General features: G+C 41.0%; 1 protein-coding gene across 1 annotated transcript in view; it reads left to right on the top strand.

Annotated features, from left to right (window-relative positions):
- The window catches only part of TMEM26 (transmembrane protein 26), a 193,560-nt gene that overhangs the window by 117,768 nt on the left and 61,999 nt on the right, over positions 1-13,793 (top strand). Inside the window, exon 2 of the mRNA XM_063961807.1 lies at positions 11,713-11,791. Coding sequence (XP_063817877.1) covers positions 11,713-11,791 — 79 coding nt within the window. The remainder of the gene's footprint in view (positions 1-11,712; positions 11,792-13,793) is intronic.

Below are 13,793 nucleotides of genomic sequence, written 5' to 3'. Positions count from 1 at the left end.
GACAAAAATCCGAAAGGATTAAAATTCATAGGAATCCAGAAAATCCATCAGCATTGGAGAGGAGGGAATATTTCGGATACTCTCAAAAGGAAAGAAACAGAATGGATCTTCACTTTACAAATGCTACAGCCGATGGATTTAAATGTGGACATTGAACTTAACGTGTTCCTTAGATGAATATTTTTCTCATTTTATTCATTTTTTATTATTTAAAAAACATTTTTATACAATATATCCCTGCAAAAAAACAAAAAAAAAAAACAAAACATACATTTATTTAGTTTTTATTTTTCACATCCATTTTCACATATTCCCAATATGGAGTGCAATACCTGTGGGCCCATGTGCATGCCGCCTTTTTTAAGTTTAACTTCCTGGAAGAATGTTCAGGAAAGTTGTTGCTAATAAAGTTTTTTTAGTATAAATTATCAAATGGGCTAAACCTGGGCCATCCATGATTAAGGGCAGTGCACCTGAAACGCGTCGGAGGAAAGACTGGGAAACTAACAAAGAACCAAGCATTTTACTTTATTTGCTTCTCCTCGTCAGCATATAGCTGACCATCTGGAAGCCGTTGCTACAGCCGCCTGACAGACCGGGACTGTGGTGACTCGCTGAGCGCCGCACAGCGCAAATAAGCGGCGGCCGGAGAAGAGGTCAAGTCGGAGCGGGAGAACCAGCCGGAGGGAGACGGACGTCACCTATAACAAGCCGCCTGACAGACCGGGACTGTGGTGACTCGCTGAGCGCCGCACAGCGCAAGTGAGCGGCGGCCGGAGAAGAGGACAAGTCGGAGCGGGGGAACCAGCCGGAGGAAGACGGACGTCACCTATAACAAGGTTGGTAGTATAGGGAGAGTTAGGTGCTCGGGACAATCAACACACGGACCGGCCTACACGGCTAATCACGGAACCCCCGCAATTATTCAACATCACTTGGAGATCCCAGCAATTTACACAAAAGGGCTGTAAACATCAGCATCTTTTTTGTTTGATTTTAACCAATGTTTTATTCACAGGTATTGCACTAAATTACATTGTTCATTTGGCTACAATATAGCCATTCCACCACACTCATTGTTACATTCACATAATTGTCTAGCAAAATTCTCTTGCCCGGGTATGACTTATGGCAAAGAGTGAAAAGTAAAGTGATATCACTTTACGGGGAAAGTTCAGACCCAACTTACATGTAGCACATGTGCAAGTGTAGGCTGCTGGCTTTTCCCCAGTGAAAAATTTTGTGAAAGCATAGCCTATTGGCTAAATGGAGTCATGTTTGGAAGGACAATCAGAAGATAGTATTAGCTAACAGAGAAAAGCTCCGAAATTTTAGGTTAAATACCTCTATATCAAAGTCCTTATAGGAAATTTTAGGGATGGTGCTAAAAACGCTGTTGCTCTCCTGCTCATAGCTTTGTTGTTTAGGGGCACTGGCGTTTCTATCATGGGTGCAATGTCTGCGGTGCAGGGTCCAGGGGAAGCCCCACCACACGCCCCACCACACATATTGCACCCATATTTTCATACTCACCTCTCCGAAGTCCATCGCCGGGCACTGGAGTGGCAGCCGTCACAGCCCAAAAAAAACATAAAGAAATGGCCGCTGTGCATGTGCAGTTTTACTTTTGTCTCCAAAACATGGCAGGCGCCATGTTTTGAGAGACCTGCGCATGCGCAGTAGACTCCGGCATATTGCCGGAGTCTACGGCACCGTGGAGGGGAGGGGGGCCTCCCAGAGTGTGGACACGGCCCCATCCTCTCTTAAGACACCCCTGTTTAGGAGTAATACTTAATTCTGTAGTTTTAAGGACAAAAATACTGTGAGAAATAGGCCTAAAATTTGATGACGATAATTGTTATTATTATTTTTATCTAGAAATATGTGGTTCTACCTGAATTTTGCAGATCTGAACTGAACCAAAACCCACGGTTTGGAATTGGGATTTTAAATCCAAATTTCAGGTTTTAGATTGCAAAATTTATGATATTTAAGGTATTTTAAATCAATTGTTATTGCTTTATTTTTTACCAATTCAAAACCAAATCCGAGCCAAAACACGTGAGGGTGATTTTTTTCTTAACATGATAATGAATTATAACCAGAATCAAAACACAGGGATCTGTGCACATCTCTGTTATTATGGTATAACATGCCAGTAAAATACTCTACAGTGCCTTACACTTTAATAAGAAATACAGCAATATAATAAGACTATTTGATTAACATTCAGACAGAGATAAAAAAAAATCCTTCACACATTCTAATAACCTCAGTTCTTAAATACTAATGATATCTTGACAATATAGGCAATTATAAATATTTTATATTCAGAATCAGAAAATATTATTATTATTATTATTATTATTATTATTATTATTATCATCCTTTATTTATATGGTCCACATGGGATTCACAGCACCCAATTACAGAGTAAACAAATAAGCCAAACATGAAGACAGTATAGCACAAGTACAGGGTATATAAACATAGTTGCGTCAGTAAACAGCACTTAAATAAGTATCAGGGTGGCAGAAACTGAGGAATTTGGTGCCGTCAAAGGGAGTATTGAAAAGAAGATAGGTTAAGCAAGCGGCCTAAAAGCACAAGAAGGAAGAGTGTTTATTGGTACCAATTATAGTTATTATCTTTGCATTTTTGTAAAAACAACTCTAAACTACTGACATATTTTATCACGAAACCAATAAAATTGAATTCATTTTATATCCTCTTTATTACTCATCTTTTCTAACAAGTTTTCTAGATTACTAAGAGTGCACCCACAAAAGAGTCTTCTTTCTATCCCCTTGTGTTTGTATAGTCTCATACTGACTCAGGGTGCACCACCAAATACAGATATGGATTAGAAAATATTATTTTCTCGAATGTTATCACTATCTTGGTACTTATAATTTATCTACTTATTATTGTATCCAACCTGTGTGGTATACACCCACTATAAAAAAGTTTAAGAAAGCGCTGGGACATCCAAGAAGAGATAGCAGAGAGACAGTTGGATACACGAGTAAGGAGAGAAGGTGAGAGGTCAAGGGAGGAAAGGTAGATTTGAGTATCATCAGCATAGAAATTATATTGTAAGTCAAAAGAGCTAATGCGTTCACCTAAAACAAGGTGTTCATAAACTGTGAATATACATAATTTGTTATAAATTTGAAAAAGGAAATTGAATATTACAAATCCTTTATAATATCAAAGTAAAGTAGTAGGAATGGTCGGTTGGAAATTCTTAAGAACATATCTCTCATATATCATTTACAAACATTGCATTTGGGTGCAGAATCTGTCTTGACCCACAGTAACCATACAGACTTTTGCTTTTTATAACTTTCAAACCACAGTAGGAATTTGGGATTTCCTCCATAGATGCTATGTTGCCACAAAACTTTGGTGCACTCTTTGACAGGCTTGAGCTCCCTCTTGGCATCTCTAGTGGTGCATCTTTACATTTTTAATATTCCTTGCTGAGATCTCCATTGTCTGGAGTATTTTTATACCACATATATAAGCAGTGGGGGTTGTCACTCCAGTGGCCTGTTGGAAATATAAGCAAAAAGCAGTGAAGGAAGTACATTACTCACAGACTATAGGCCAAGGTCTAATTTTTAGTTCCCATCACTGAAACTGGACCTTTGTTCTGCAACTGTAAGCCAGTTGAGAGCCACTGGGCAGGATGTATCATTTGTCACATATTCCATGCGATACATCCCATCCCCTATTGCATGCATACTGGCGTTTATTAACACTGTATGCATGAATACTTATACAAGGGACATCTGTTCCAATAAGAGCTTTCTCCTGCAATGAGACAACATCCCAGTTTAATACGACATCCCAGTTTAAGAATTATCAAGGCAGCAAGAAAAGATGAGGAGGTAGATGTCATTGTCCACCTAGGGACAAATGACCTGGCAAATGCTGGACTCATGGCCATAAAAGATGGATTTAGGAAGTTAGGGACAGCTCTGAAGCAGGTGGCAACCACTGTAACTTTTTCAGAAGTATTGCCAGTACACAGAGGGGAAGACAGAATTCATTGCATCAGAAACTTCAATGTTTGGCTAAGGGCATGGTGCAATGAGGAGAGATTTGGATTTATAGGCCATAGTCACACCATCTGGCAAGATAGGAGCTTATACAAAAGTGACGGCCTGCACCAATATTCAAGGGGAACGAGAATACTAACTGAACAGTTTGGATGCTTCATCAAGAACTATTTAAACTAACAGAGAGAGGCAGTGAAAAAAATAGGAATAAAGCAATCTGCTACCCCAACACAAAGGTATTGTTTCTGCAGCTAAAGGGAATAGGAAGCATATCCACAGCAACAGAAGATCATTCAGATCAAAACCAAATAAACATAGGCAGAGAGAAGAACATAGCTAGGAACAGAAAAGGCACAAACAAAACTCTAAAAGCTATGTGCGCAAATGCTAGGAGCTTAGGAAATAAAATCTCAGAACTAATTGCAATGACAAGGGATGATCTAGATATTGTGTCAATTGCAGAGTCATGGTGCAATGGAAATCATGACTGGGACATAGCTATACCGGGATATACTTTATTTAGGAAGGACAGAATGGGAAAAATCGGAGCAGGGGTAGTAATGTATGTTAAAAAAAGCATAAATACTACCTTAATACAAAGTATTGAAGAAAACACTGAGGCCCATTGGGTGACCATAGAAACAGGAGAGAAGTTGATTATTCATATTGGCATGATATACAGGCCACCAGGTCAGAAAGAGGAACTGGACAAGAACCGATTGCAGGACATAACTAAAATGGCATTGAAAGGAGGGGTAATAATCATGGGAGACTTTAATCTTCCAGATGTAAACTGGGAGGTGTCTGTTGCTAGTACCACTAGAAGTAGGGACATTTTAAATTTCCTTCAGGAAGCATCCCTCCACCAATTGGTGGGGGAGCCCACTCGGAAAGACGCAATATTAAACCTAATACTTACAAACGGAGACAAAATATCAGACGTAACAGTGGGTGAAAACCTGGGATCCAGTTATCATCAAGCAGTATGGTTCAACATAAAGACAGAGACTGACTCAGCCCATACAAAACAAAGGTGTTGGATTTTAGGAAGGCTGATTTTGTAGGGATGGGAAAATGTGTAAGTGATTCTTTGGCAGAGTGGAGGAACTTGGAAGCAGTGCAGGAGAGGTGGGAAACATTAAAAAGTGCAATATTAAAGGCAACAGACCTTTGTATCAAAAGTGTTAGGAAAAACACATGGAAAAGGAAGCGATTGTGGTTTACAAAAGAAGCAGCCAGTATTGTTAAAGCAAAAAACATGGGCCCTCATTCCGAGTTGTTCGCTCGTTCTTTTTCATCGCATCGCAGTGAAAATCCGCTTAGTATGCATGCGCAATGTTCGCACTGCGACTGCGCCAAGTAACTTTACTATGAAGAAAGTATTTTTACTCACGGCTTTTTCTTCGCTCCGGCGATCGTAATGTGATTGACAGGAAATGGGTGTTACTGGGCGGAAACACGGCGTTTCAGGGGCGTGTGGCTGAAAACGCTACCGTTTCCGGAAAAAACGCAGGAGTGGCCGGGGAAACGGTGGGAGTGCCTGGGCGAACGCTGGGTGTGTTTGTGACGTCAACCAGGAACGACAAGCACTGAACTGATCGCACATGCAGAGTAAGTCTGGAGCTACTCTGAAACTGCTAAGTAGTTAGTAATCGCAATATTGCGAATACATCGGTCGCAATTTTAAGAAGCTAAGATTCACTCCCAGTAGGCGGCGGCTTAGCGTGTGTAACTCTGCTAAATTCGCCTTGCGACCGATCAACTCGGAATGAGGGCCATGGCTTTTAGGAAATATAAGCAGACACAAAATGATGAAGACAAATAGATATATCTTGTTAGACAGAACTAGACTAAGAAGGTAATCAGATCTGCAAAGGCACAAGCTGAGGAGAAGATGGACAAGTCAGTGGTAAAGGAGGCAAAACTTTTTTAGGTATATAAGTGAAAAGAGAAAAACAAAAGGTGGAATATTAAAACTAAAGACAGAGACCGGGAGTCTTGTTGAGGAAGACAATGTAATAGCAGATCATATTAATAATTATTTTTGCTCAGTATTCACTATTGAAAGAGAGGGGAAGGGGCCACAGTTAAGGTGCAGGGACAGTCAGGAAAAGGAAACAAGTACATTTACAGGGGAGAAGGTCCTAACAGAACTCTCAAAGCTATAAGTGGACAAATCTATGGGGCCAGATGGGATAAATCCAAGGATACTAAAAGAACTTAAAGAGGTGCTAGTAGACAGAATTATTCAACCAGTCATTAGCTACAGGAGTAATTCCAGAGGGATGGAAAAGAGTGAACATAGTCCCACTGCACAAAAGTGGAAGCAAGGAAGAGGCAAATAACTAAAGACCAGTGAGTCTTACATCAGTAGTAGGGAAATTGATGGAAACAGTCTTAAAAGAAATAAATCAGCAATTTACAGTATCCCAAACAGCATGGATTCACTGGGGGGGAAATCATGTCAAACAAATCTTATTGACTTTTCAGATTGTGTGACTAAAGTGATGGATAAAGGTGGACCCGTAGATATAGCTTATCTAGACTTCAGTAAGGCTTTGACACTGTTCCACATCGCAGACAGCTAAATAAACTTGAAAGCTTGGGATTGGTTACTAGGATTATTGAATGGATAAGATCTTGGTTGCAGGATAGAAAACAGAGTTGTGGTTAATGGAGTGCATCCACAGGATGGAAATGTTTCCAGTGGAGTACTCCAGGAATCTGTTCTTGGACCACTGCTTTTTAATATCTTTATTGGTGACATTGCAAATGGCATTAAAGGGAAATTATACCTTTTTGCAGATGACACAAAGGTATGCAACAGGGTAGACACACCAGGTGGGGTAAAATAAATGATTGAGGATCTAAGTAGACTAGAGGAATGGTCAAGAGTGTGGCAATTACAGTTAATGCCAAAAAATGCTAAATCATGCACTTGGGCCTCAAAAATCCAAAGGCTAAATATAGTATTAATGGCACTATACTGGAAACTACTGAGGAGGAAAGGGATCTAGGAGTCACTATTTCAGGTGACTTAAAGGCAGGTAAGCAATGTAACAAAGCAATGAGGAAGGCTAGTCAGATGCTTGGCTGCATTGGGAGAGGAATCAGCAGCAGAAAGAAGTATTAATGCCACTATATATACAGGTCATTGGTACGGTCTCATCTAGAATACTGTGTTCAGTTCTGCAGGCCATATCTTCAAAAGGATATTAATATATTAGAGACTGTACAAAGAAGGGCAAATAAAATGGTGCATGGCCTCCATCACAAAATATACCCAGAAAGACTAAGAAATCTCAATATGTATAGTTTGGACCTGTTACAAGCCACCTCTGGTGGGTCTGTGTAATTGCAGCCTGAGTACTATGTCGTCTGTGTGCAGTCCAGCTGCTGCATAATTAGGCCATTAGCACTAGGCCTTGTGTGTCAGGCTGCTCACCTGCAGTGACTCTCCTCATTAAGGGGGCTTGTCCTTTTTAGCTGTCCTAATCGGATATTGTGTCTTTTATTACCCAGCCAGCCTAGGACCTGGCTGCTGGTTATACTTAGTCCTTATCCTGATTCTGTACAAACCTGATCTACTCAGTCTATCCTGATGAACCCTGAACAGTTCATGTAATCCTGTCATACTCTGAGCCTGCTGTTTCCTTGCAAGTGCCTGATCTTGGGTGTTCCAGTCTACACTGTCTCTGTTAAGAGCTTTTGTTTATGTACCTAATTCTGTGCACAATCCAGTGTACTCCAGTCTGTAGCTTCTGTTTATGTACCTGATTCTGTGCACAATCCAGTGTACTCCAGTCTGTAGCATCTATTTATGTACCTGATTCTGTGCACAATCCAGTGTACTCCAGTCTGTATTTGTTCAAGTAGAGCTTTAGTTTGTACCCTGTGTTATTACCTGTGTCTTGTCAGTCTGGTCCCGCAGTATGTCTTTCTGTGTCACTCCTAGCATATATTCCAGCATGTTATACATGTACTGTTGGTGTTGCTATTAGCGGTCACTTCAGTATTCCAGCCCTGCCTGTTTGTATGTCTGTAGGCGGCACTGCTCTGCGGTCTGGTCCTGTATTTCTGTCTATCTGTGCCAGCGCTGCTCTGCAGTCCGGTCCAGCAAGTCCATTTGTGAGTTGCTGTATTGTGTGCTATCTGGTCCTGTATTTCTGTCTGCCTGTACTATATTTAGACGCTACCAGGGACTGCACCGCTATCACCTCGGCCATTACAGTTCAGTACCCAGTGCTTGGTTTCCCATCTCCAGTACTGTGCTGCTAGTGAGTACCATCTGCTGCAGTAATCCCATGCCAGTCGCATACAGTAGTGTGCTGAAGTTATTGTTTGTCCTGTGTGTCTGGTCCTTCCTTCTGTGTCCCAGTCTGACTCCAGTTCCATACTTGCCTTGTCCAGCCTCCCACAGCAGCCTTTTCTATTCTAAAAACCTGGGGGCATCTGAGTACTGGGCGGACATAATCCTCCCGGGAAAGGCGGCTGCTCTAGGTGAAGTCTTTGGCTGCAGGAGGATAAAGAACTGCTGGGCAAGAGCAAAGCGCCACCTAGTACCACCCTTGTGGCACCCCTAACAGAAGCAGAGAAGGGAAAGGGGGGACATGATAGAAACTTTCAAATATATCAAGGGTTTTAACAAAGTCCAGGAGGGAAACATTCTCCAAATGAAGAGAAGCAATAAGACACGAGGACATGCACCAAGACTGGAGTGGGAGGAAGTTCAGGGGAAATGTGAGGAAAAATTACTTAACAGAAAGGGTAGTGGACAAGTGGACTAACCTCCCATCAGAGGTGGTAGAAGCTAAGACAGTAGAGCAATTTAAACATGGATGAGATAGACAAGGATATCCTTACAAATAAATTAGGATCAAGCAAAGTTTGATAAAAAATATGGTAAAAAAAAAAAAAAGGGGCAGACTAGATGGGCCAAGTGGTTCTAATCTTCCGTCAAATTCTATGTTTCTAAGACCCGGATGTCTTATTACACAAGGTGTGGGGTGGAGGAGGTCAGATGGAAATAGATTCATGTAGATAAACGTGATTGGACCCCAGCCCCCTCCCCAGCACAATTGAAATGGTGTGCACCTGCAGCAGAGAGGTGTTCATGAAGGTATAAAACAGGTAGAGGGGCACAGATTAGATCATTTGCTAACAAAATGGCTTTCCAGAAGAAGAGGGGATTATCGTAGGATGCACAATGTCATGTTTACATGGTGACATTGGACTGGTATACAGAACATTCAGTAACCCAGATTGACTGGCCAGCTCAGAGTCCAGATCTTAACCCCACTGAGAACCTCTGGGATGAATTGGAGCTACGGGTGCAATCTAGTCTGACTTGACCTTCTTTGGTATTGTAGTCAATAACTGTACCTTAAGGCAGAATGGCAAAACATACTGCCTGCTATTGTCCAGGAACTTTTGGACAGTTTGCCAAGAAGGGTGTCTATGGTAATCACTGCACATGGTGGAGGTACAAAGTACTGATGTATATACAATCTTGTTGATCTATTTGCTGTCAGTGTCCAATCACTTTTGTCTACATATAGTAGTGTATAAAAGATGCCTATAGGCAACCCCATCTATAGTTTTACTTTCCAGAGCTTGTTGCATATCAGCCCCAGAGCATTGCATGGGAACTGCAGTGCCTGAGGTCCGCAGCACTTTAATACATATATGGATTGCAGAAAACCTCTGAAAATGGCAGTTTTGTGATGTTTGACAACATTTAAGAGTTTAGTACATCCCACAAATGATATTTGTTGTGTAAGACACCTTGGTGAAGTGAGTAGCCACAGTAGTTATGTCTCTGGATAAATGTAGGCTACTGTAACCTACAGTATGTAAAGCATTTAAGTATAAGCTTCGGTTTAGTGCAGAAGTTCTTAACCCGGTCCTCAAGGCACCCCAGCCATCCAGGTTCTTGGTATATCCATGGCTCAGTACAGATGGTTAAACCAAAATGACTGAGGTGCTAATTAAGTCACCTGTGGTCAAGCATGGATAAACTTAAAACCTGGACCGTTGGGGGGCCTTGAGGACCGCGTTTGAGAACCTCTGGTTTAGTGTAAGTTAGATTAATGAAAAAAAATCATTGGTTACTATGAATTACATTATTTTTGTTTTACTTACGAGTACAATGGGGTCATTCAGATCTGATCGCTGCTGTGCGTTTTCGCACAGCAGGCGATCAGGTACTAACTGTGCATGCGTATGCACCGCAATATAGGAAAAAGGGTGCAGGTGCACCATACACCGTTAAAATGATAATATCCGTAAAATTAGAGGTTCTTGGCATATATTGGCCAGTATATGAGCTTGCCCGCCTACTTCACGGTGACCTCGTCTGTCAGGTCCCTAATACTTTTTCGCACAGCGTGCGATCAGGTACTAACTGCACATGCATATGAACCGCAATGCGCATGCGCGTCGGACAGCAACAAAGGGCATCGCTGGTCAGTGAAGGGATGGTGCGAAACATCGATTTACATGGGCATTCACAAGGTGATTGACAGGAGGAAGCCATCAGTGAGTGGTAGCTGACTGTTTTACTGGGAGTGTCTGGAAAAACACAGGTGTGCCCAAGCTTTTTCAGGGAGTGTATCTGACATTAGCTCTGGCCCCGATCAGCCTGATGTGATCGCACTGTAGAAATAAGTCCCGGGCTGCGCAGAGACTGCACAAAGTGGATTTTAGCTGCTCGGCGTACATATAGGATCGCACTCTTGCACGGCAAATATACACTCCCCTTGGAGGCGGCGACTATTTGAATGCAGGACAGCAAAATTAGCAGCTCAGCGGTCAGATCTGAATGACCCCCAATGTTATTAAATGCCCTTGGAAGGTCAACATAATCCATAAGTGATATCTGCCGAAACAAATGGATGAGTACATCACTTATAACACACTGATCACTATTTTAATTATCTCACAAGGCCTAGATTTATCAAGGCTTGGACAGTGATAAATTGCACAGTGATAAAGTACAAGCCAATCAGCTCCTAACTGCCATGTTACAGAATGTGTTTGAAAAATGACAGTTAAGAGCTTATTGGTTGGTACTTCATCATCACGCAATTTATCACTCTCCAAGGCCTTAAATTAGGCTGAAGTAGCAACTAAGGAAACAAGGTATCAAAACTTCTAAATAGGACATGTGAAGAAGTTTCTATAGCAACCTTTTATATTTTAGCTGTCAGTTTATAGAATTTGCTAGATGCATGATAGTTAGAATCTGATTGGTTGCTATGGGCAACACATCTACGCATCCTTCTGTCTTTTTGTATTCAGTTTTTATGCAGAACGTAAGCAAGCAAAGTGTTTGAAGACATAACACCTCAAGTGTCTTCAGAGCCTGCACGAAGAGATAACATATAACTATTATAAATTATTTATATGTCGACACCAATGTCCAGAGTATTGGAGAGGGAAAAAGGAATGACATTGAAACATAACCAATTCAATAACATTGCAATTTAAACCCTGTGTTAGGCCCAATTACGCAAAGGTATTTTATGTCAGGATAGAGTCCCTTTACATGAAAAGAGAAGTAGTGATGGCATGTGAAGCATATCTAGTACTTTTATCCCTCCTGTTTATTCCGTTAAAGTTGCATTAAACTCTATTTATGTTTCCACAGGTTCTCGCCTCCAATATTCTGCTATTTGATGAGCATAGTGCCATCTCTTTGGCTTCTTGAAATAAACTATAAACCTGAGGTAAGGCATCTGTACTGTAGTAGCCCATACTGTGAGGCCATCTATTACATACATGGCCTGATTAAGAGGTGGATGCAGTAGCCCACACAGCTGCATCTACTGGTGGTTGCCCGCCTGTGACTGTAAGACACCTCCCTGTCACCGCCCAGGAATGCCCACTACATTTTCTATACTCTTCTCCCTGCGTGCGCCTGAAATTACAAATGCAACTCTGGGCCTGATTCTGCTTTGGGAGTAATGTAAGAAGGAGCAAGTAACTGTGCAACTGGGCAAGCCATGATACACTGCAGGTGGGGCAGATGTAACATGTGCAGAGAGAGTTAGATTTGGGAGGGGCGTTTCCAAACTTAAATCTAAATTGCAGAGTAAAAATAAAGCTGCCCAGTATTTGTGGGCTATATGCAAAAACAGCCAGTATTTACCCTACATGCAAAATAAGAAATGTATTGCTTGAGTTGCATTGCAACATGGTTTGTCCAGGTGCACAGTTACTTGCTTGTTTTTTTTTACATTTCCCTAATAAGAAGTAGGCCCTCTGTATGGACACAATCTAGACGCGTGCATGGTGTGATTTAGATGCATGCGCTGTAGCAAAAAATAATTCCACTATGCCTGATATCGACACTGTGTACAGCTCTGACCCATTCTGTGTACAGCTCTGACTACAGCATTCTGTGTCACTCTTCGCTGCCTCATATGCGCTAACTGTTCTCTAAAATTAGTCATAGGGCAGCTGGTCTTTTTGTGTGTTATCATCAACTTCATGCATTGTTTCCGTGCGTGTGACTGTACTGAGCTAGACATTTTTTTATATTAATATGTTTGCTGAATATATTCATATTCACATTTCATTCATTACAACCCATTACTGATCAGCCTGCTTTATTTTAGTGAATGCCAGTAAACTCATTGCTAGTTTATTAACCATGGTCATGGAAATGACCATGCTACCAGTTTGTCATTGTTCATAGTTGGTTGATTCTAAATTGGGAGCAAGGCAAATAAAAGAAGTAACGCTGAACCTGGTCCATCCAAGCTGTAATAAAAGGTGAAAATATTTTTTTTTGCATGCAGGGTAAATACTGGATGCTTTTGCATGTAGCCTACAGACGCTGGACATCTTTATTGTTGCACTGTCCTTTAGATTTAAACTAGGGACAAACCATTCCCAACTTTAAAAATATCTGTACAATTTTCAGCAGCTACCACGTGTCAAAGAGTAAAGCTCCAGTGGCTCCCAGTCACCAAAAATGTAACTAAAATGTGGGCTATACAAAACAGGATCACTAGTGTGAACGTAAGTCAGCTGATGTATGCTGTGCGTATATGAAAAACATGATTTGACATTTCCCAAAATCTAAAAATGGAATTAGGCAGTTGATTAGGCAGCATCAGGGAAGTCCTGTGTATGGCAGTTAATCTCGTTGGGTTGTGTACAACCCATTTGCAGATTTATTTATGGGAATTTTTATCCCAGGAAATTATCTTACTGTATGTTTCTTTCAATATTGACCTACATGTCACTAGTCAAGAAGTTTACATTAAAATGTGTTTGGGGTTTTTTTGTACTGTACAAAAACACATTCCTGTACTCAGGACTAAAATAACGGATGACAGTTTCCGTTTGGAAAAAGAAGTATGTATTATCAGATGAGTATGTATTATCAGATGAGTATGTATTAGCTGAAAGAGTTATTACTTATCTCCATGCCACTCCCAGTTCTTGTAGTTGAGGTTCAGGGTTGGGGGGAGCATGTTATCAGCTAATGATATCAATACACATAGCAGAGCACTATGGTCACGCACATACAGTATGTGTAATAATAATAATAATAATAATAATAATAGCACATTCCTCCTCCCAGATAACAAGCATTGTATGAGAGCCATGCAGCAGTCACCTTTTGGGTAAATTACTGCAATACCACCTACACCTGCTCTTTTATTTCTCTGAAACTGGAAATAGACTAAACAATTTTTATATGTTTTATTGTAATACAAC

The sequence above is a fragment of the Pseudophryne corroboree genome, chromosome 3 (assembly GCF_028390025.1).
Source record: "Pseudophryne corroboree isolate aPseCor3 chromosome 3, aPseCor3.hap2, whole genome shotgun sequence".
Classification (NCBI taxonomy): domain Eukaryota; kingdom Metazoa; phylum Chordata; class Amphibia; order Anura; family Myobatrachidae; genus Pseudophryne; species Pseudophryne corroboree.
This window is presented reverse-complemented; position numbering and strand designations above follow the sequence as displayed.